This window comes from Xenopus tropicalis, chromosome 1 (assembly GCF_000004195.4).
Source record: "Xenopus tropicalis strain Nigerian chromosome 1, UCB_Xtro_10.0, whole genome shotgun sequence".
In the NCBI taxonomy this organism is placed as follows: Eukaryota; Metazoa; Chordata; class Amphibia; order Anura; family Pipidae; genus Xenopus; species Xenopus tropicalis.
This window is the reverse complement of record NC_030677.2, coordinates 167,766,507-167,788,282: the sequence shown is the minus strand read 5'-3', so window position 1 is coordinate 167,788,282 and position 21,776 is coordinate 167,766,507. Positions and strand designations below refer to the sequence as shown.

The window sequence follows — 21,776 nt, the reverse complement described above, 5'->3', positions numbered from 1 at the left end:
GCCACTACTCTTTTTAATCTATCCTTTCTCTAGTTCTCTATCCAAGTACAAATATTGAGTGTTTCCACTTTAAGAACTAGTGCTTACAGCATAATTTATTTAACTAAAAAAAAACAAATACTCTTTTACTGTTGTGTTTTTTACTTTTGTATTTTTTATTAAATGCTGTCCACTGTTTTTAGGATTTTGTTTTATTGAACTTTTTTTTACCAATACTTATTGGGCATTAGTTTTTTACAAAAGAGCCTGTGGTAAAATGGTAATTATTTTTGTCATGGAAAAAGATGTTTGGATTTTACACTGAATTGTCTGCATTTCCATGGAAGTACTTCACTACAAATAGTCCCATCATGATAGAAAAATACTAATGTTATGCTACTTTAATTGCTCATTACTGCACCAAGTAGATTTAGAGAGAAGAGAGAAAATTAAAGTGCAAGCTAAAATGTTATCAATAGCAAAGATAATTAGGGTCAAGAACCAAATTGGAATATCCCCTAATATTCAGACTCATGAGGAGCAATAGGCACAATTTGGAAATAACTGAACATTTACATAAATAGCTTAAATTTGAGTTATGGCAACAGTACAATATGGCAACAAAGAGAACATTTGTTCACCTGTTGCTGGGGTGTACAAAGCCATCCCCACTTCTGCTTGATCTGCATAGGCCGATATTAGCTTCCCATTGCTCATATCAGAGCAGGCACATCTGTCTGGGGCTTTTCAGATAAAGATTAATTTTGGCATAGTGGCCAAATTGAGAAAGTTGACCAGGATTTCAGTATGCATGAAAATGGTTCTTTCAATTGGCTGCTTAAATATCAATTTTATGTGTTAACAAGTTGCTTGTATGGTCAACTGACTAACCAGGATATAGCCCATAAGGCATGTTGATTATGTTTTATATTTCAAGCGTGTAATAAAATTTTCAATTGACAGTCTTTTTATATATGATACTGACCAGCTTGTTAAGTGGCTATATTATGTGAGGCAACATTATGTAGGGATTTAGTGTTTATTGTCCATAATATTGTTATTATTTATCCATTATACATTAACAACGCCTCTCTATTTGATTAGGGGGTGCATACTACCTGATATCTCGCAGTCTTGGTCCAGAATTTGGAGGAGCAATTGGACTGATTTTTGCATTTGCAAATGCTGTAGCAGTAGCAATGTATGTGGTGGGTTTTGCAGAGACTGTTGTCGAACTACTTAAGGTAGGTGCAGAAATATGTTTTTTTTTTTTTTTTAGTACAATTCTTCTGTCTAAATATAACAGATTTATAGAAAAGGATTGGCCCCTGCACCACAATTTAGAAGACAGTTTGTATGGTATGCTGCCCCAGTGTTATATAGTAACTTAAAAATTGAGAGGACTTCAAAGTTTATTGATATATGCTGCTGAATATTTGTGGTTTGTTTACATTTTCATTCTTCTGTGTCATCCTCTTTCCTTTTAGGGCTCTGGCACACGGGGAGATTAGTCGCCCGCGACAAAACTCCCTGTTCGCAGACGACTAATCTCCCCGGATTGCCATCCCACCGGCGAAAATGTAAATCGCCGGTGGGATGGCATACACGGCGGCGCGATTTCAGTGAAATCGCACAAGTTGTCTCAAGAGGAAACTTGCACGATTTCACTGAAATCACACCGCCGCGTTTGCCATCCCACCGGCGATTTACATTTTCGCTGGTGGGATGGCATTTTGGGGAGATTAGTCGCCCGAGACACAGGAGATTTGACGCGGGCGACTAATCTCCCCGTGTGCCAGAGCCCTTAATGAATTACAAATATTCGCAGACTTCTCCCAGCTATACGAGCTAAAATGACACCGCTTTCCCTATCACTATCTTTATTTAACTTTTTGCAGTAAAATATGGAATAATATTGGAGATTCCCCACATAAATACTTGTACAGAAACAGCTTCACAGTGGTTATAAGCACACCTCAGCAGGGAAACAAAATCTCACAGGGGAAGTATACCTCCTTTTTCAAAAATAATCCAGTGAATATTGCTAAAGTCACATTCCATCTTTATGGTTCTTCGTAGGTGACTGAAACAAATAAAAAGCTCTGTCTATAATGATCTGGTACTTATCTCAAAGTCTCCAGCTAGGGGAAGGGATGGGTTTGCATATACAGATGGATTTTTAATGGACTGGCAATTTGTTTCAGCCATCATGTCAGTACCAGAAGATTGGAATGTGCCTTAATATACATTATACTTGTATACAGATTTTGCCTAACAATTGGCAAAAAGTATGTTCAGCACAAGCTATATTCATTGAACTAATATTTAAAAAGGGGGATATATTACTGCTTTAGTTAACTAATACCCAACAATCAGTGCTGCAGATGCTTTAGAATCTTCTTTTTATTTCTTTAGTTGAAATGTGAAAAAAGCATTAGCCTAGAAAACAAACTCATTTTACAAGTATAAGGAAATACTTGCTATGAAACATATACTTTTTCTGGTACCCACATATCATGAATTGAGTGAAATGAAAGCAGAGATTTGGTAAATTACTATACATAACAACACTGGTACAATATAGCTTCCATGTTGTTAAATCAACTTGGGAATGTCTATGTTGACATCTTCTTTGCTTCTAGTATAACTTTCCTTATACAAAAGCCAAGGCCTGAGCAAAATGGAAACCTGCCAGATGAAGATTCTGAATGCTGCAAAGCTGCTGATCTCATGGCATCCAGCTAGTGGCTTCCTGCCAGCAATAGGTCTTTAAAGTGGCTTCTTACAAACATCTGTTAAGTATACCCAATGCAGCAATAAGTTGAATGGCATTTTAACTGGTGCTTCCTCTTTCCTTTGTGCAGTTTGTTTCTTTTTTATTCAGGCTTTCCCTAGCATCTGCATATACCCTTTAAACCCCCATTTACATATACAGAAAAAAAAATAAACTTTGCTAAACACAAGGCTTTCCTGCTGCTGTAGGTAATAATGCTTTCTGGGAACTGGGTTAAAAGTAAAGTCTTAACGTAGTGACTTTGTGGCAGAAAAAAAGAGCATTAAAAACAATAACTATTCCTCTCTAACAGGGATGCAGTTTAAAGACATGTTTGCATCAGCTCATACCTTATTTTCTCTCTCACATAGGAAAACGGTGCTCTTATGGTGGATGACATTAATGATATACGAATTATTGGTGCAATCACAGTTGTGCTGTTGCTTGGAATCTCTGTTGCAGGAATGGAGTGGGAAGCAAAGGTAAGTCACACTTTTTTAAGGCCTCTGTGTAAACTAGGGGATAATAAAGTGTCCAGACAGATAATAGGCAAATATGCATTACCTGACTCACTGCATATTTAACTGCTTAGGATATTTCTGCATGAATTACAGACTAAAATGTATTCAGTTTAAACTTTTGTTTTTATAATAACATTGCTGTTTAGGCTCATTCTGTGCTAACATCAGCCAGATCTGCTCTCTGGCTCCAGCACTCTACCATATCTAAAAAAAAAAACATTTAGGCTGAAAAAAAGGAAGAACATCCTTATTTAATGTTATTAAATTGAGCTCTTGGAGCTTACTGACAAATTCTCATACACAAGAGTTAAAGGGAACATCCACAAAAAAAAAAATTATAATTTAAAAGTATTTTATCATTTTTAAAGCAGTGTGGCTATTACTAGCCTCTGCTCTGCTGGTCCTGACTCCAGAAACTGTGTAGCAGAATTCAGCTCATTAACAGACCTGAAGGAAAACTGACTTGGGCTACATTGTTTCCAGAATCAGTACTAGAGGACAAAAATAGATTAGCAGATACTGCTTTCACTTGCAATTAAAAAATAACTTTCAACCTTTTATACATTTTTAGCTAATATATAACAGTATTGGATCAATTATCCAGAATGCTTGGAACCTGAGATTTTATGAATAAGGGTTTTTTTTTCAGTAATTTTGATCATGGAAAAAGGAAATCATTAAAATCAATAATTTATAATATAATAAATTATAATTATTTGCTTAGAATGGGAGATGGCCTTCCCATTATTCTGGATAGCTATTTTCTAGGTAAGAGATCCCATACTGCTATTATAAAAGTGCTAAGAATTACATCATCTTTGTGTATGCAAAATACAGTAAAAAAAAAAAAAAAAAGCCAATCCATTTTCTGAAAACACTTTAAGTAGGACAGTGGTGCAGAGTGACTCTGATTAGTGTTGTGCAATGTAATTAAGCCGCACAAACCAGATTAGAGTAAGTTTCAATGTTTTAATTTCATCAGTGTCAGACATGTGATATATCTTAACTAGGACAGTGTTATGGTCTGAACTATAATCTTATTACAGATTTATATTTTCACGGTTACATTTTTTTCATCATATTATGTTGCAGTGTAGAGGCACAATTTTTTTTATATTACCAGAAAAGTAATTGTTTCTAATTTATTATTTGTGTTTCAAAACCAGGTGCTTAGTGGTAATTGTATCACAGATCTATACCTATAGATGTATACTGGCCTTTTATATGAATATACAGTCATGGCCCAAATTGTTGGCACCCCAGAAATTTTTCCAGAAAATCAAGTATTTCTCACAGAAAGGTATTGTAGTAACACATGTTTTGTTATACACATGTTTATTCCCTTTGTGTGTATTGGAACAGAACAAAAAAGGGAGTAAAAAAGTAAATTGGACATAGTCACACAAAACTCCAAAATGGGCTGGACAAAATTATTGGCACCCTTAACTTTATATTTGGTTGCACACCCTTTGGAAAAAATAACTGAAATCAGTCGCTTCCTATAACCATCAATAAGCTTCTTACACCTCTCACCGGGAATTTTGGGCCACTCTTCGTTTGCAAACTGCTCCAGGTCTCTCTTATTGGAAGGGCGCCTTTTCCCAACAGCAATTTTAAGATCTCTCAACAAATATTCAATGGGATTTAGATCTGGACTCATTGCTGGCCACTTCAGAACTCTCCAGCGCTTTCTTTCCATCCATTTCTGGGTGCTTTTTGATGTATGTTTGGGGTCATTGTCCTGCTGGAAGACCCAAGTTCTCGTACGTAAACCCAGCTTTCTGACACTGGGCTCTAAAGTGCGACCCCAAATCCTTTGGTAATCCTCAGATTTAATGATGCCTTGCACACATTCAAGGCACCCAGTGCCAGAGGCAGCAAAATAACCCCAAAACATCATTGAACCTCCACCATATTTCACTGTAGGTACTGTGTTCTTTTCTTTGTAGGCCTCATTCTGTTTTTGGTAAACAGTAGAATGATGTGCTTTACCAAAAAGCTCTATCTTGGTCTCATCTGTCCTCAAGACGTTTTCCCAGAAGAATTGTGACTTACTCAAGTACATTTTGGCAAACTGTAATCTTGCCTTTTTATGTCTCTGTGTCAGCAGTGGGGTCCTCCTGGGTCTCCTGCCATAGCGTTTCATTTAAATAACGACGGATAGTTCGGGCTGACACTGATGCTCCCTGAGCCTGCAGGACAGCTTGAATTTCTTTGGAACCTTTTTGGGGCTGCTTATCCACCATCCGGACTATCTGTGTTGCAACCTTTCATCAATTTTTCTCTTCCATCCACGCCCAGGAAGATTAGCTACAGTGCCATGGGTTGCAAACTTCTTGATAATGTTGTGCACTGTGGACAAAGGCAAATCTAGATCTCTGGAGATGGACTTGTAACCTTGAGATTGTTGATATTTTTCCACAATTTTGGTTCTCAGACAGTTCTCTTCTCCTCTTTCTGTTGTCTTAGTGTGGCACACACAGACACACAATGCCTGCACCTGTTACTTGCCCCAGGTGAGTTTAAAGGAGCATCACATGTTTGAAACTATCTTATTTATCCACAATTTTGAAAGGGTGCCCCCGGTGCCAATAATTTTGTCCAGCCCATTTTTGGAGTTTTGTGTGACATTATGTCCAATTTGCTTTTTTCCTCACTTTTTTTTTGTTTTGTTCCAATACACACAAAGGGAATAAACATGTGTATAGCAAAGCATGTGTTACTACAATACTTTTCTGTGAGAAATACTTGATTTTCTGGAAAAATGCCAAGAATTTTGGCCTTGACTGTATTACAAAATATTTAGGTTTCCTGAAGATGGCTCGAATGAGGAGCCGAAACATTGAATAAACCACATTAACACTGTTATAAGTCCTGTGTGTGTGGTTTGCACCTAGGCTTTGGTCTTTATTTTATCTGTGTGCACCTCCAAAGCAGTTTGGTGTTTGTGTGTGTATATATAATTTTTTTTTTTATCCCCTAGGCACAAATTGTTCTTCTAGTCATTCTGCTCTTGGCAATTGTAGACTTCTTTATTGGAACAGTCATTCCATCTGAAGACAAGAAACCAAAGGGATTTTTTGGTTATAAAGGTAGGAGTATAGGCTTCTGTTGAATATATAAATAAATGTTGAGCACTTTCACTTAGAGGCCTATTTACTAAGTTTGAGGTCCAGGGAAAAATGCAATTGTGTTAAAACAAAACAAATCCCTGCAACAAAACAGGCTCAACTCTGTTTTACACATATTTTTATTACCTTACTTATTAAAAAAACTGACACTATACATAGTTTAATTTTTTTTTTGCGGGAAAAACCTCACCAGCTTTTACCTGGTGACTCTTCGAGTTTATTTTTTCTTTAATAAATACTGATTATTTAAAGTTTTGTTTTTTTAAATACTTGCACATTTATATTAGTTTGAAGTTTTTCACAATGTTTTTAGCCACAGAAGAAGCCAGTTCAATATTTAATAAATATGTCCCTTGGCATAAGAAAGATATTATGTACAAATGTGGTCTACGTAAGAACAGACTATAGCCAATTTTAGAGACTGTGGGATTTAGTTAGTTCTTTATTCTCTAATACTTTGGACAGTAGAACATATCAGACATCTCTTCTAAAAAAAAAAATATAATCTTTTGGAGATGATCCGCTGGTCCTCTGCTCCCACCTGTGTCTGCACTGCGTTAGCCTGGGTATAGGCACATGGAGCAAATTTTGGCACAAAAATGCATAATCACAGAATGCATTGGATCAGTTGATTTTAGGCAGAAAAGATGAATCGAAGTAGAGTCTTGTGACATTGCTAATAAAACATCTTGATAATAATACAGTGCATAGTGGAAATATAAGGGTATTATGAGTCACCTCAGTTTCATGACCCTATAAAAGCACAAGGTCAAAGCCTGAGTGCTTTTATAGAAGTTACCGAACTCTGAGGTGACTTGCAAAACATCAGGATATTATAACAGCGTCACTTTATTTATTATAATACAAAAGTTTTATTCATGGCTCTTGTATATTAGAAAAACCTTATTGTCATTTGCATGCCTCTGTTGCTTAGGTTATCTTTTGGAAGAATACTTAACTTGCTTTCTGCATGATATTTCTGATTACTGTTCATTTTGCTCTCCAGTTTTGGTAGATTTTTTGGTAACCTGAATACATCCACAATGCAGGCACACACCAAAGAAATACACTTTAAACTTACTGTATAGAAAACCGCGGTGGGGAGATTTGTTAATATGACTGGATACCTTCATAAAGACATATATTAGTCTGCATCCGCTAAGGGAAGAAGTATTTCCTTTTGGATTGTTATCTGGATACTTTATGCACATGAGTGCACTTCCATTTTATACTATAGAAGTGGTTTATTAGATAGTCGTCTTGCTTAGTTACATTCATCAAAGGGTAATTAATTCTGTTATGAAATGTTGGAAAAATCCAAGTTTGCTATTTGTTTTGTGATTCTTATCATACCATGTGTTCTTTGCTATTCATTATGTCTCCAAGGTGTTCAGTCACCCATTTTAAACAGATTTAGCTTAAAATGGTTGTAGCTCTTATTACTCAAGGCTGAAAGGCTTTTCACAGTCTGTGTATTGTATCTTACTAGGTTTCTAGGTTCATATCCCGAAGCTTCTCATTTGTAGCACAATGCATTTTAAGGAGACATTCGGACTCATTTTCCTTTGTCTATTGCTGCTTATTTTTAAACACTGTCTTAGCCAGGACTGATGTATCTTTTTGACTTATGATGGTGCTGCTTAATATTGATGTTTGGCCTGTTTTGCTTTAGGTTTCTAATTTTTTTATTTTAATTTGTTTGAACCCACTGTTTTCCTTGGGTAGTGCTCCTTACTCTTGTAGACCGAATTGAGCAAGTGTTTTGTTTTCTTTCCTATACCACAGCCGATATTTTCAGTGAAAACTTTGGACCAGATTTCCGAGAAGGTGAAACTTTTTTCTCGGTTTTTGCAATTTTCTTTCCTGCTGCAACTGGCATCTTAGCAGGAGCAAATATCTCAGGTGATCTTGCGGTGAGTGTTGTAAAAGCTTTTTTAGCTTCTGTTGGTGTTTAACATCCAATCTGTTTTTGTTTAAATTTTTATTCTTATTATTTTATGCAGGACCCTCAACATGCCATACCTAGAGGAACACTACTGGCCATTCTTATTACAACTGTGGTCTACATGGGCGTTGCAGTCTCTGTGGGTAAGAATAGTGAATTTTTAAATATGAGTTAAAAGGCAAATAAATAGCCTTTAGTTTTTAAATATCCCTCAAATGGTTTTCATTTTTTTCAGCTAATGCCTTAAACTGATATTTGGAGAAAGCCTCCGTCATTTTCTAAAATAATATATATATATATTTTTTTAATACTAATTATATGAGCAAGAATGATTTCTCATGAAAATGCAGTACTGTGTTACTATAATTATTCTTACATTTCACCACCTGCTTTTCTGGTTTTCTTTAGGGTCATGTGTTGTCCGTGATGCTTCTGGGGATGTTAATAGCACCCTATCCGCAGCCATGACAAATTGCACTACTGCAGCATGCAATCTGAATTATGACTTTTCATCTTGTGGGCATGAGTGTAAATATGGATTAATGAACAGCTTTCAGGTATAAATGTGTTTGCTTTGCATTTTTATGGTTTTTAGACAAAGAGTAGTGATACGTTCATTTTTTATTCCCTACTTTGAAATATAAACTTGCAACCTGTGCAGAGCTTGTGCTGCCTTTGTTTTTTTTGTTTGTTTGTTTTTTGCTTCATAAACAATTACCTGATTTTTATCTTTTCATTCTGTCAAGTTTGTTGGTATGTTTAACTGCCTGCTGTTTTAAACTTTGCAACAGAATATTTTGCTTTTCCTCACTGCTTGTTTGGGTGGCAGCCTGATTTTACTTATCATTTACTTTATTTGGTAAGCTACATTGGCCTTCATAGCTTAAATCCATGTTTTAGTATATAACATAAAGAAGTTAATGGAAAAGAGTTTCAGAACAGAATAACCTATAAACAAAATTGAAACAAATACAGAATAATGAGAAAAAATAGTAGTACAGTGCATTTGAAGTGGAAAATCAATTTTGATGGAAAAAAGTATTAATATGGTTTAAATAAACATTAAATAATCTGGACAGAACTTAGTGTATGAAGATTTTTATTTTGTCTGCATAATACAATGTAAATTTAGGTGTAAACAATATTTCTTACCCTTTGTTTTTCACACAGGAGAGAGTGTAATTTTAAATGTAAAACAACTTAGTTTTAATATATTGTTCTATCCACATTTTGTCTAGGTAATGAGCATGGTCTCTGGATTTGCACCCCTCATCACTGCAGGAATCTTCTCTGCTACTCTGTCATCTGCCCTTGCCTCTTTAGTGAGTGCACCAAAGGTCTTCCAGGTAACAACCGGCTTTCTAATCCATGCCATTACACATTAAATTCCATCCCATTTTATTGACAAAATCATACATTAAAAAAAAAGTGGGTGCTCATGTAAAACCTAATCTACACCTTATTTTTTTATATTTGCAAAGGTTGCTTTGTATTGTATTGTATACCACTCCCATTGCCTTCTTACTGCTGACCATAAGTGGGAATGCTGAGAGTTGTAGTAAAGCACTTAGGAGGCCACAGCAGGTTGAAGTCTCTGACTTTATTAGGTTGCTTCAGAGGTTAAAATCCAAAAAAATCACTTTCTTTAGTCTTTCAGCATATACCTTGCCTATAGATTAATATGACTTGGTGGCACTTTTTCCTGTTAATTACTTTAATTTTATTCTCCATATTGTCCATGCTCTGCCAAAGACCACTTTTTTCTTACTGAGTCTTTTTATTTTTTTTTGTAAGGCTTTGTGTAAAGACAACATATATCCTGGGCTCCAGATGTTTGCTAAAGGATATGGAAAGAACAATGAACCCCTCCGTGGCTACCTTCTTACTTTCATTATCGCCCTGGGATTTATATTGATTGGTTTGTATAATGTTAATTCTAAAAATTATTAAGCTGGGAATTTAACACTCTTATAAATTAGATAGCAAACTATCTATACAAGATGAGCATATCTATTTCGTTAGGATAAGTGCTATAGTAATATACTTCTATACAACAATAAAATATACACTAACATAAGGTAACCATTTCAGGGATCTGGTTACCCAAATAACTTGACTTGTCTTGGGGTAATAAAAATTGCACAAAACAGGCACATTTTTCAGGCAACATGTGCCATCACATGTACATACTCAAGTACCTGTGATTCCAGTGGTCCACAACAGGAATTGATAAGAACCAATTCTATAGCTGGCCATAAACTGAAAGGTGCGCTTTATCCCCGGAATGCTCATCTTTAGGTGGATCACATTGACGGAATACAAGCCGTTGGGATGAAGAGCACATTGATGAGCTGATGCTCTCCTCGCCCAACAGAATTTTTAAACCTGCCTGATTGACAATTGGCCAATTTTCAGCCAGATATTGGACGGGTAGCCCTGTCAGAGGGCCTCATGCATGGGCCAAACCAGTCCATTGGTAGCTTTTATCGGCCCGTGTGTGGCCATCTTTTATATTTTGTTGCTCTTACTTTCCTGGAGAAGAGTTGCACTTGAAAAATGATGATAAATTAGATGTAATTATTAGCTGTATAGACCTATTAGGCCTGTTTAGACCTTGCATGTGCATGCCAACCATGCTCACAATAGTAAATTTCTATTTTTGATGTATCCCTGTAGCCGAGCTAAACCTGATTGCACCCATCATCTCCAACTTCTTTCTGGCATCATACGCCTTAATAAACTTTTCTGTGTTCCACGCCTCCCTTGCCAAGTCTCCAGGTAAGCAATCCATGTTTTAAGGAGTATCACTATTTTTTTTTTTTTTGTGCCAGCAATAACACACCTCCTCAATGAGCCAGAGAACTAGTCTGTCTATCAGTCACACTAAGTACTGTTTAGTACTGTTAAGTCAGTCTTGTGGAAGCATATGCACCATCCTAAACCCACCCTAAGCCAAGCACTCATCTGAAGTTGCAATTTCTGTTATTGATAAGGACTTGTTAGTATTACTTTAAATGGGAGCTAAATAAATATTTGTCCTCTAAAGAGATTTTTGAATAAAACAAAAAAAAAATAATCTTTTGATGGTTTTTATGTAGCACGTGATACTATTCAAAATACTGTACTTGTGGGACATCCTTGGGCTGGGGAAAATGATTTGATTGGCATATTTATCAAAAGATAGAGGGCACCATATTTCATAATTGCTTGGGGCAGCGCAACATATAAATATATTTGTGGTGTCACAGTGTAACTTTCCAGTTAAGATCATCATATTTTTTGGCAGGATGGCGCCCTGCCTTCAGATACTACAACATGTGGGTGTCACTCATTGGAGCTCTCCTGTGCTGTGGAGTCATGTTTGTCATAAACTGGTGGGCTGCTCTTTTGACATATGTTATCGTAATTGGATTGTATATATACGTCACATATAAGAAGCCTGGTAAGTACGCACTTATCTACCACATGTAATGTAAATACATATAGTGTAATCCTTATAAGAATATAAATACGCTAAATTTATTGTCTGTTTTACATTTTTACTCATTTGTGATTCACCAGTTTCCTAAAATATTTCCTTTTGTTAGATATTTGCACCCATACATTCCAAATCCCTCCTTTACCTTTTTCTATACATTTACTAAACTAAGGCTGGCCATATACACAATTGGTCCTCAGGAGTTCCTGCCTGATTGAAATGTGCCAGAAAATCATTCAATTGTCAATAGGGCAAGTTGGAAAATCCAGTTGGATGGAGACTGAATTGGAACATTGAGAGGGTTTACATAGGCCCCCATTATAATACAATTGTTGGGCCATATATTCATACATGATTGCACTGTGTGTGTGTGTGTGTGTGTGTGTGTGTGTGTGTGGTTTTTTTTTTTTAACTTGGGAAAGGGATGCACCAAATCCATGATTTGGACCTGGGGTTTCCGCATAAGGGGTCTGTCAGTAATTTTGATCTCAATACCTTAAGGCTACTAAAAAATCTTGTGAACATTAAATAAACCCAATAGGATTGATTCTATATTAGTTGGGATCAAGTACACAGTACTGTTTTATTATTACAAGTAAAAAGGAAATCATTTTTAAGAATGTGATTAAAATAGTCAATGGCCTTCCGTAATTCAGAGCTTCCTGGATAACAGATCGCATACCTGTACCAAGCAGAAGCCAAAGTATTATTTTCATATTCAAATTTGAGGAACAAAAATCATGCTAAAAAATGCTGCGAGTTGGTGATTAATACTTTGAAATAAAAATATTAACTGCTCTGGAAAATCTTTCCCCCGTCTTTTTTTACTGTTTCTTTTTGTTTCTGTCCTTCCAGACTTCTATTAACAGAAGTTACTCTTCCACGAACCTTAGTCTAGCTGCTTTTTTTCCATCCTATTTTGATTCCACTGATCTGAGTTATGCTTCTTTGATTAAATTCTGTTCCCCTTTTAGCAAGCCCTGTGTCCACCCCTCAGTAATTATAACTGTTTACCTCACTCCCCAGGGCAGGACTGCTGAACAGCCCTGTGTAGTATTCTAGTGAGCACCATTCTGCCATGTTTTGCCTTTCCTAATGAACCTTTGTGGCTGGTTTGGGCTGTGTGTATGCACACAGCTCAAAAAAAATGCAACTTAAAATAAAAAAGCCAAACAGATGTATTACTGCAGGATACATTTTTCATGTACAGAGGCAAGCACTGGGACTCCTGAACCAAAGCTGAAGAGCCCCACTCTAGGCTATTAGCTCTAAAGGACAGGGTTTAAGTTTAGTTATTCTCTGGTATATAAGACACACATGCTTTTGTTAAAATATTTTTAATAATAAGAAGCATAATAGTTAAGATTACTTGTCGTTATAACTTTTTGTTAGCTTCTGAGTTTATTGTACAGGTAAAGGTGTGTATTTTCCTACAAAGGAACCTTAGATAGAATGTTTTCCTTCATAACTACTGTATCCTAAGTGAAAAAGGAAAGGGGGGTTGGTGACCCCCTCCATTCTCTGTAACAAGTATCAGGATTGATGACCCTATATTCGAAAGGCACAGTTACCACATTGCTAACTGAAGAGGCTTTTGACTAATTTAGCATTGAGAATGAAGGCAATAAAAGCAATAGTGGAAGCAAAGTAAACTGATCTTCTACTATGACTGCAATCATAGTAACATAGTAACATAGTAAGTTGGGTTGAAAAAAAGACATACGTCCATCAAGTTCAACCATAATGCCTATATATAACCTGCCTAACTACTAGTTGATCCAGAGGAAGGCAAAAAACCCCATCAGGAAGGCAAAAAACCCCATGAATCAAGACAGCAATTAAAGCGGACCTGTCACCTTAAGAAATAATTCCAAAATGTTTTCTATTGTGGTTTTCAAGCAAAATAAACTTTACTTACACTATATAAATTATTTTAATCTTAGTTTCTTCAGCCTTGGAATTCACAATTGCAGCATGCAGGCAGGGGCCATTTTGTGGACACTGTTATCAAAGCAGGCATTGCATTCTGCCAATATCTGGTTTCTGTGCCAGTATGGAAGGACCTAATGCCCATGTCCATGCACTGGTTACAAAATTACATGGTGAGGAGGGAGGGGGAATGTGAGGGGTGCAGTAACATCTAAGAAGTTCTGAATTGAAAGTGAAAGTAACTGTCTGCCACACCTCTATGCCTAAGGCATAGAGGCGGGGCAGGCAATATATGACTGACAGCTGGGATTTTTAAATGCTTTTATAATAGGTATGGATGTGGTAATAAAAAAATGATTTTGGGTTTCTTGTTTAATTTGAAAAGGGCTTTTATTATACAGCTTTTTATGTCTGGGTGACAGGTCCACTTTAAGGTTTTGGGGCATTTATTAAAGAAATGGAGATATATTATAGTAGCATTATGGGATCACAGTCTCTCTTTAAGGAGACTGTTAAGTGCTGTCAAGATAACCTAATACACAGGGCAGATTGCTTCTAAATTTACTAAAGGAATATACAGTAACTGGTCACAAGTCTTTCAGTGCTGTAGAATGTCAGGGCACTGCATAGTTTACTGAAAGCTCTGTTAGTTCCTGATACTTTTCCTGTCTTGTTTCCTGTTCTGCCTTTGCACTGTTTAATACCCAAAACTGGTTTTGAAAGTATTTACACTGGGGGTAATTTATCAACACTGGGCAAATTTGCCTTTGGGCTGTAACCCATGGTGACCAATCACATTGTTGCATTAATTTTTCTACCTGCAGCTGTCTGAAAAAAGCCAATTGCTGATCAAAAGGGTTTGTCCATAAAAGTAATGGTTCAATTACTGATTTTCTATTTTATTGAGTTTGTTCATTTGATGCTAAAAAAATGTAAGAGGAAATAAATGTAAAAAAAAAAAATATCTTTCAGATGTCAACTGGGGATCCTCCACACAAGCCTTGACATACCTAAATGCTTTGCAACACACTATTCGTCTTGCTGGTGTAGAAGACCATGTGAAAAATTTCAGGTAGTCTTGTCAAAATATTTCTTTCTAGATCTGTTATGTTTTTTTGTTTACCCAATAAGTGTTTGTAATCCATCAACGGATGGAAGGCCAACAATTGCATAACTCTGCATTCAATGGCTGTGGCACACAAGGCTGCTGTGTAGTGGTGATGAAACCTGCCTGTATAGCTGTATTTCCCATTGACCAAAGAAGGTGGTTTGGTTTGAAAACTGCATGACAATTACAATTCAACAAATATAACAACCCACAAAGCCACAAATTATACATTGCTAAAAGTCAGCCCTGCAATGATGGCAGCTTGAAACAAGTATTATCTTGCAGAGACATACATAGCTAACTGCTGTATGTAGCAGGTTAATTCATTCTTTCTTACACGGAGGCACTGCTCCAAGCATTTTCTTAAGTATAATAGCAGTTTCCATGAAGTTCAGCAGCCCTGGCAAAAAGCCAGCATCACATGTCATGTCATATACAGTGTACAAAGGAGACTATTGGTAAAAAAAAAAAAAAAATAAATTGGTACAAAAAGTGAAGAGACTTGAGTTTCCTTGTGTGATCAAGACAACATTTACGAATAATGGGTATATGTTGTTTTTTTTTTTTTGTTGTTGGTTTTTTTTTTTTTTAAAGTATGTATAATAACCGCTTTCCTAAAGACAATTTTATCAAAAATCAAAAAAAGCAAAACACAAAATGCTCCTTGTGCCATAAACCTAACACGTGTGAGGGATAATAGTACTGCTACTGAGGCACTTTAACCATCACTATTTCTTTAAAATGTACGGTAATTATTTTTAGAGACACCTTTTGTTACCTGTGATATTTCTCCTCCTGCAATTCAAATTCTTGCATATATAATGCAACCTATCCCACTGTGCGGGATATCAGTTGTGTGTGACTGAGTGATAATAATTGGTGATAATACCCTATAATAAGCCTGTTTTTCAGGGTTTTGTAATCCCAAAAATTGATGACATGGTTTACTGGTATTTGTCTGAGCAATCTGATAACTGCAGGGTAATTGCAACCTTGTTTAACTGAACTAATGAGCTCTCTGAGGCTTTCTTTTCTATTAAAGATAAACAGATTGCAAATGGGGGCTATAACATAACCACTGGCAAGTGTGTAGGGTAATTATGCTTTGGTTATACAGTAGTGGGGTACTAATCAATTGTAGGTTACAAGCAATCTGGCTTTGTGTTACATTCTTTACCCATGTAGTTTATAAAAAAATCTTTGTGAAATGCTGGCTAACAGATATTCTCTTTATTGTTCTGAAACCAGGCCGCAGTGTCTTGTTTTAATAGGAGCACCAAATTCACGTCCAGCTTTGCTTCACTTAGTACATGCCTTCACCAAAAATGTTGGCTTGATGATCTGTGGACATGTACATATGGTAAGGGTTTTTTTTATATTTTTGGGGGTTTTTTTGTCCCCCTGATTGTTTTTACTGTACTTTACTCTGTAATAAAAGAATAGCAACTAAGATTCAAGAAATCTAATTTACGTGAATTTGCTTGAAGGGTCCTCGCAGACAAGCGATGAAAGAACTACTTACAGATCAAGCACGATACCAGAGGTGGCTCATCAAAAACAAGACTAAGGCATTCTATTCACCTGTCCATGCAGAAGACTTACGGGATGGAGCACAGTATCTTATGCAGGTAGAAAATACTGGATCAGCCATTCTTTTGGGCTTTGTTTAACTATGCACTTATTGTACAGCGCTGCGGAATATGTTGGCGCTTTATAAATAAATGGTAATAATAATAATATGCAATGGCACAGTTTAATGCTATTGTTGTTTACTCTCTGTCTACCCCCCCCCCCCTCAATGTCATGCTCCGGTCATTCTCAGACCATGCCCCAGCACCACTGGGACCTGGCTTCCTCCAGGCATTGTTTTTAAGGGCAGTGGCATACAAGGTGTTTAGCTGCAAAGAAGTGATTCATGTCATGTTTTTCTGACCACCATTTCAACTTGTGTGCCAGTTCCTGAAGCATATTATCACACATTGTGGGAACTGCAGTTTAGGAAAAACTGGATGCAACATTAGCAACGCTTTAATATAATGCATGGGGAAAAAAAGGAAATGTTGAAGCAATTATTTCTTAATATGTATTAGGCAATAGTGGCATTTAAAGGGGACCTGTCACCCTAAGAAATAATTCTTCCTATCATGTTAGTTGAGCATAATAAATTTCACGTACACTATTTAAATAATATAAATCTTGTTTCCTTCAGTTTTGGAATAGCTCAATCACAGCAAGCAGGCAGTTGACATTTTTATGGGCACTGTCCGTAATGCTTTGTATCATGCCCATGTACTGGTTATACAATTAGATGGTGAGGTGGGAGGGGAACAGTGAGAAGTGTAGTGACATCTAGGAAGTGCTGAATGGAAAATTAAAGCCTAAGGCATAGAGGCGGGGCAGGCAATATATGCTTGACAGCTGGGTTTTTTTAATTTCTTTATAATGGGTATGGATTTATTAATAAAAAAAAAATAATTTCGGTTTCATGTTCAATTTTAAAAGGACTTTTATTATACAACTTTTTATGTCTTTCAGGATTAGAATTAATTGACAAATACTCTATCGTGATTTGGGGAAGGAACTACATTTTGTGTAATGAGTTTGCATATTTGTTTTCTTTGCCAGGCTGCTGGATTAGGACGGATGAGGCCAAATACACTTGTGGTTGGCTTTAAGAAGAACTGGAGTCAATGTGATATGAGAGAAGTGGAAACCTACATTAACTTGTTTCAGTGAGTACAGCTCTGTCATCTTTAGCTTTAGTGTATGCTGATTTGGGGCTTATGCTAAGCAACCTTGACTTGTTTTCTTGCTTATTTACAGTTGCAAATTTATTTGCCATCTCTGTGTAACCTGGACATCAGTTAGTCAAAAGCCCCCTTGTGTATCAGCACTTTCGTGTATGCAGTCATTTTTTGATTACATTTTAGTATGTTTGAGGTTTCTGTGTAGAATACTTTGTTTTGAAGTGCTGATGTAATTATCCAGAGAGAAAAATATGCACTCTGCTTAGTGGGCCTTTGTACCAATTCTGTTGCTACTTGTTCTCCTGTTGCAATATTTCACTCATGGCTAGCTTGTTTTTAATTTGGGCTGCAGCTTTTAGCTATTTAGGCTCTGTCTCTGATATAGACTTGACGCACCAACAAGACAAGTAACACAAAGAAGGGCTTTAATAGTTACTGTAACCTTTGATAGTATTTTGGCATATATATATAACAGCTTCTTTTACTTTTGCGTATTCCATAGCTGGTTTGCGTATGAAAATAGGTCTATTCATTTTGAGGGTTTAGTTGCTGGAACTGCTTATAGTGAGTGCTATAGATATGAAAATGCTTAACTAACCTAGAGTGGCTTAAAGGGCCATTAAACTGTTCAGATATGGAATCAGAAAGTGTCTGTTTACGTAACAACAAACAATTAAAAGTTGTGTGTACTTGCCTTAGAAACTCTACTGTAGTTTATATAAATACCCTGCTGTGTAGCCATGGGGGCAGCCATTTTTGCTGAAACAGGATAAAAGGCACAGGTGACATAGCAGATAACAGATAAAACACCATTATATTTCACAGGACCTACCTGTTATCTGCTATGTCACCTGTGCCTTTTATCCTTTTTTTCCAGCTTGAATGGCTGCCCCCATGGCTACACAGCAGCTTATTTATATAAACTATAGTAGGGTTTCTGAAGCAAACATACCAGTGCAGGGCAACAGTACATTATATTTTAATTACTTTAAAACACTTTAATTTTTTGGCGTTACTGTTTCTTTTAAGTCTCTGGATAGAATTTGATTCCCAATTGAAATAGATGCAGAATATAGATGCCCATGAACTCTGTTGCACTACTCTGCATCTATATGTCAGGTTAACAAACTGGGATGGTGTGATAGACTCAATGTGGAGTGGGGCAAAGGGGCTTTTGGTTTTTTTGAGGGGAGAGGGCAATGGCAAACATTTATCCTTGACAGTAAATGTCTCCACCAAAAGCAGTGAGTCGTTTTCTATTTCAGACTCATTTTTTATCTTTGACTGCTTTTATCTCCTCAAATTCCTTTAAAGAAATACAGTAACCAAGTTTATATTTCTTGTATAAGATTTTGCTTAAAAAAAAGGAGTACCCCCTTTTATAGGAGCATTTTTTCAATATGAAAAAGTGGATAATCCATTTGTATATGAGATGAGGTCTAAGACAAAATGATCTTCATCTCTTGATTAACACCACATTGAGCATCTGTTGGTGATACGTTTTTACTCTTTGGTAGATGTATCACTGTTATTTTTTTTTAAACTTGTCCTTTAAATGACATCTATATTTTACAGTGATGCCTTCGACTTTCAGTATGGTGTGGTTGTTATCCGATTGAAGGAAGGCTTAGATATTTCTCATCTCCAAGGGCAAGGTAAGTAAGGAGAATTTGCCTTTTAACCAGTAGTTTAAAAAAAAAAAAAAAACTTGTTCCAAAGGCAGACTTTTATTTCATTGAGTGATGCACAGCAGGCTGTATGCAGTTGTGTCATGATTTAAAATACATTAGAGCTGTCAAAGTTTTCTGCCCTACAACTGTTATAAACAGTATAGTCCATTTGTTGGCTGGCTGGTCATAGTGTAAATTGTAGTTCTAAAACAATGTCCGTAATTGTGGCAGTGCTCCATTTCATACTTTGCATATAATATGTTCTTTTTATGGAAGAAATATTTGATACTTTTTTGCATTCAGCATTTAGTGAGTTAATTTGTGTGTATTATTTGTCTAGACTTGGCTCTATTATAACTGAGATATTGTGTTTTTTGGGATTGGAAAGTTTCTGCATTTTTAAACAACACAGTCGTGTATGGTCGAGACTTTGCTTTTTCTCTGTAATAATAAAACAGTAGCTTCTACTAGATCCCAGCTAAGGTATAATTATTCCCTTCTGCAGGCAAAAGTCCTATTGGGTTTATTTATGTTTAAATAATTTTTAGTATGGTGATCCAGGTTATGGAAAGAACCTGTATCTGCATTAACCTACACATCAAACATGGCATTTTATTTAAAAACAGAATTTGTTTTATCCTGTAGTATTTTCTGTATTTTTTTGGATAGGAGGTTTATATCTTTAGTATTGCATTAGCGTTCCTAATAGGATAGTGGAGTAAATGCATGTTGCTACCTCCCTAGAGAGTCTAGCTAGTGCGCTGTGAAATTGAAAAAGCGATATTTGTGATATTTTAGCTCATTTGCAAATTGGTTGCTTTCATTTCTAACAAGTCAATATTAGGTCAAGTCAGATAGTTTTATTATAGTTCTGCTAGAATTTAGTTAACATCTGTATTCCAGTGTACTCTAGGCAATGTACTGAACCTGGCTGCCAAATGTGCACAAAGCTGTCTCAATTGAATTTCTTTCTTACAATGACCAGTTAACACTCATACGTTTTTCATTTGGGTGGAGGGTAATGGCTAAGATAAATGCTATAAATGTCATTTTAGCTAAATTTTCATGGACAATTGTACATAATACAAGTAAAATACTTATGCTAGTGAAGTTTCTACCATCACTTTCTTTGCATTGTATTCCCCTGTCCACTGGTCATGCCTAAAGTGTTCAGATCCACGCTTCCTCCTCTTGTCTTGTTATGGGATAATTATACAGTTGAATCGCTATTAAAGTCAATAAGCAACTGATTCCAGTAACACAGCCAAGAAAGTAGGGGAAAATAATCTTACTGTCTCATACAAAGAAAAACAAAAAAAAATGAAGGTGCAATAGACTTTAAAAGGACTTCACATGTTTTTTTACATGTACTTTTTGCACACATGCCTTTTTCTACTGGAGTCAGTTGTTAAGGATTAACCCTGCTTGTGGAAAGAAATAACAATTGCTATAAATAGTATTTTTAGAGACTGTAATGTCACTGTGCTTTGAGACGAGAATATCATTCCGTTTATGAGAAGAGGATATACAAGGGAGGTATGCCTAGGGAAAACTGTTTAAAGGTTATTTTCTCTTAGACAAAAGATTTTATAGCTGGCATTGGCTGAAAGGAAACTGGAATTAAGCCAAGTAAATCTGAAAGACCCTAATTGCTTGGGTGGGGTGAAGTTGGTTGACAGTAATTGTGCTGACAGACAGTAGGGATCTTAGCAGCTCTTCTCTTACTATAAAAGAAGTCTGACTTTCAATAAAAGGAATGAATCATATCAGTGGGTGTGCATCAACCCTTTCATTACCAGATCTCTCTTCACGTTGTTTCTAACAGACATTTTAATGTACTTATAAAAGTGAAATATATTAAATTAGAAGTTAATACACCAATGTATTGTGGAGATAATACCCTTAGCAGAAAAAGGTCACACATTTTCACTTACACAGAACTTAACTCACAAATGAGAGAACTCACTTTCCAGGTCTATAGATCTTATGGATTGAAGCCTTGCAATATTTAGGCAGTGCCCTTACAAAATGCTTACAGATATAAAACTAAAGCATTAAATCAGCAGATACTACAGATCTCACCCTTCTACAGCTTTCAGATTAATAGACTATACCAACAGTGTGGGAAGCACTGTATTGAGTGAAAGCTCTGCATATTCTCCAAGTGCTTGGCATGAGAGATCTGCCAGCTCCGTGTTGTAACCTGGGGAATACTGGTTCTTGGTAAACAAGTATCTTCGTATTTATCTTAGGTGTTTATTTGTGAACTGCTGGAAGTAAACAGTACATACAATTTTACATGCAGGTGAACTGCGGATTCATTTGGAGTATATTTACACTGCACTAGAATAACAAAAGGAGGATGAATTTTTGGTAGGCTAGCAGCATGGAGGCAGAAAATAACCGAATAAAGGCATTTAGAAACAAGGCCTGTAGCCCCAGAAGCCATTTTTATGGCTTCCAACCTTTTAGGGCTATTGTTTGTGTTGGATTAT

The 21,776-nt window shown here is 36.2% G+C and overlaps 1 protein-coding gene across 6 annotated transcripts in view; it reads left to right on the top strand.

Annotated features, from left to right (window-relative positions):
* slc12a2 (solute carrier family 12 member 2) overlaps positions 1-21,776 on the top strand; it is a 72,234-nt gene that overhangs the window by 33,997 nt on the left and 16,461 nt on the right. For all 6 annotated transcript variants that reach the window (XM_004910473.4, XM_004910472.4, XM_004910471.4 and 3 more), the window contains exons 6-20: positions 1,084-1,223; positions 3,124-3,234; positions 6,257-6,365; positions 8,190-8,317; positions 8,408-8,492; positions 8,758-8,906; positions 9,588-9,695; positions 10,144-10,267; positions 11,026-11,127; positions 11,636-11,791; positions 14,729-14,828; positions 16,113-16,224; positions 16,352-16,492; positions 17,490-17,596; positions 19,187-19,266. In XM_004910473.4, coding sequence (XP_004910530.1) covers positions 1,084-1,223; positions 3,124-3,234; positions 6,257-6,365; positions 8,190-8,317; positions 8,408-8,492; positions 8,758-8,906; positions 9,588-9,695; positions 10,144-10,267; positions 11,026-11,127; positions 11,636-11,791; positions 14,729-14,828; positions 16,113-16,224; positions 16,352-16,492; positions 17,490-17,596; positions 19,187-19,266 — 1,752 coding nt within the window. The remainder of the gene's footprint in view (positions 1-1,083; positions 1,224-3,123; positions 3,235-6,256; positions 6,366-8,189; positions 8,318-8,407; positions 8,493-8,757; positions 8,907-9,587; positions 9,696-10,143; positions 10,268-11,025; positions 11,128-11,635; positions 11,792-14,728; positions 14,829-16,112; positions 16,225-16,351; positions 16,493-17,489; positions 17,597-19,186; positions 19,267-21,776) is intronic.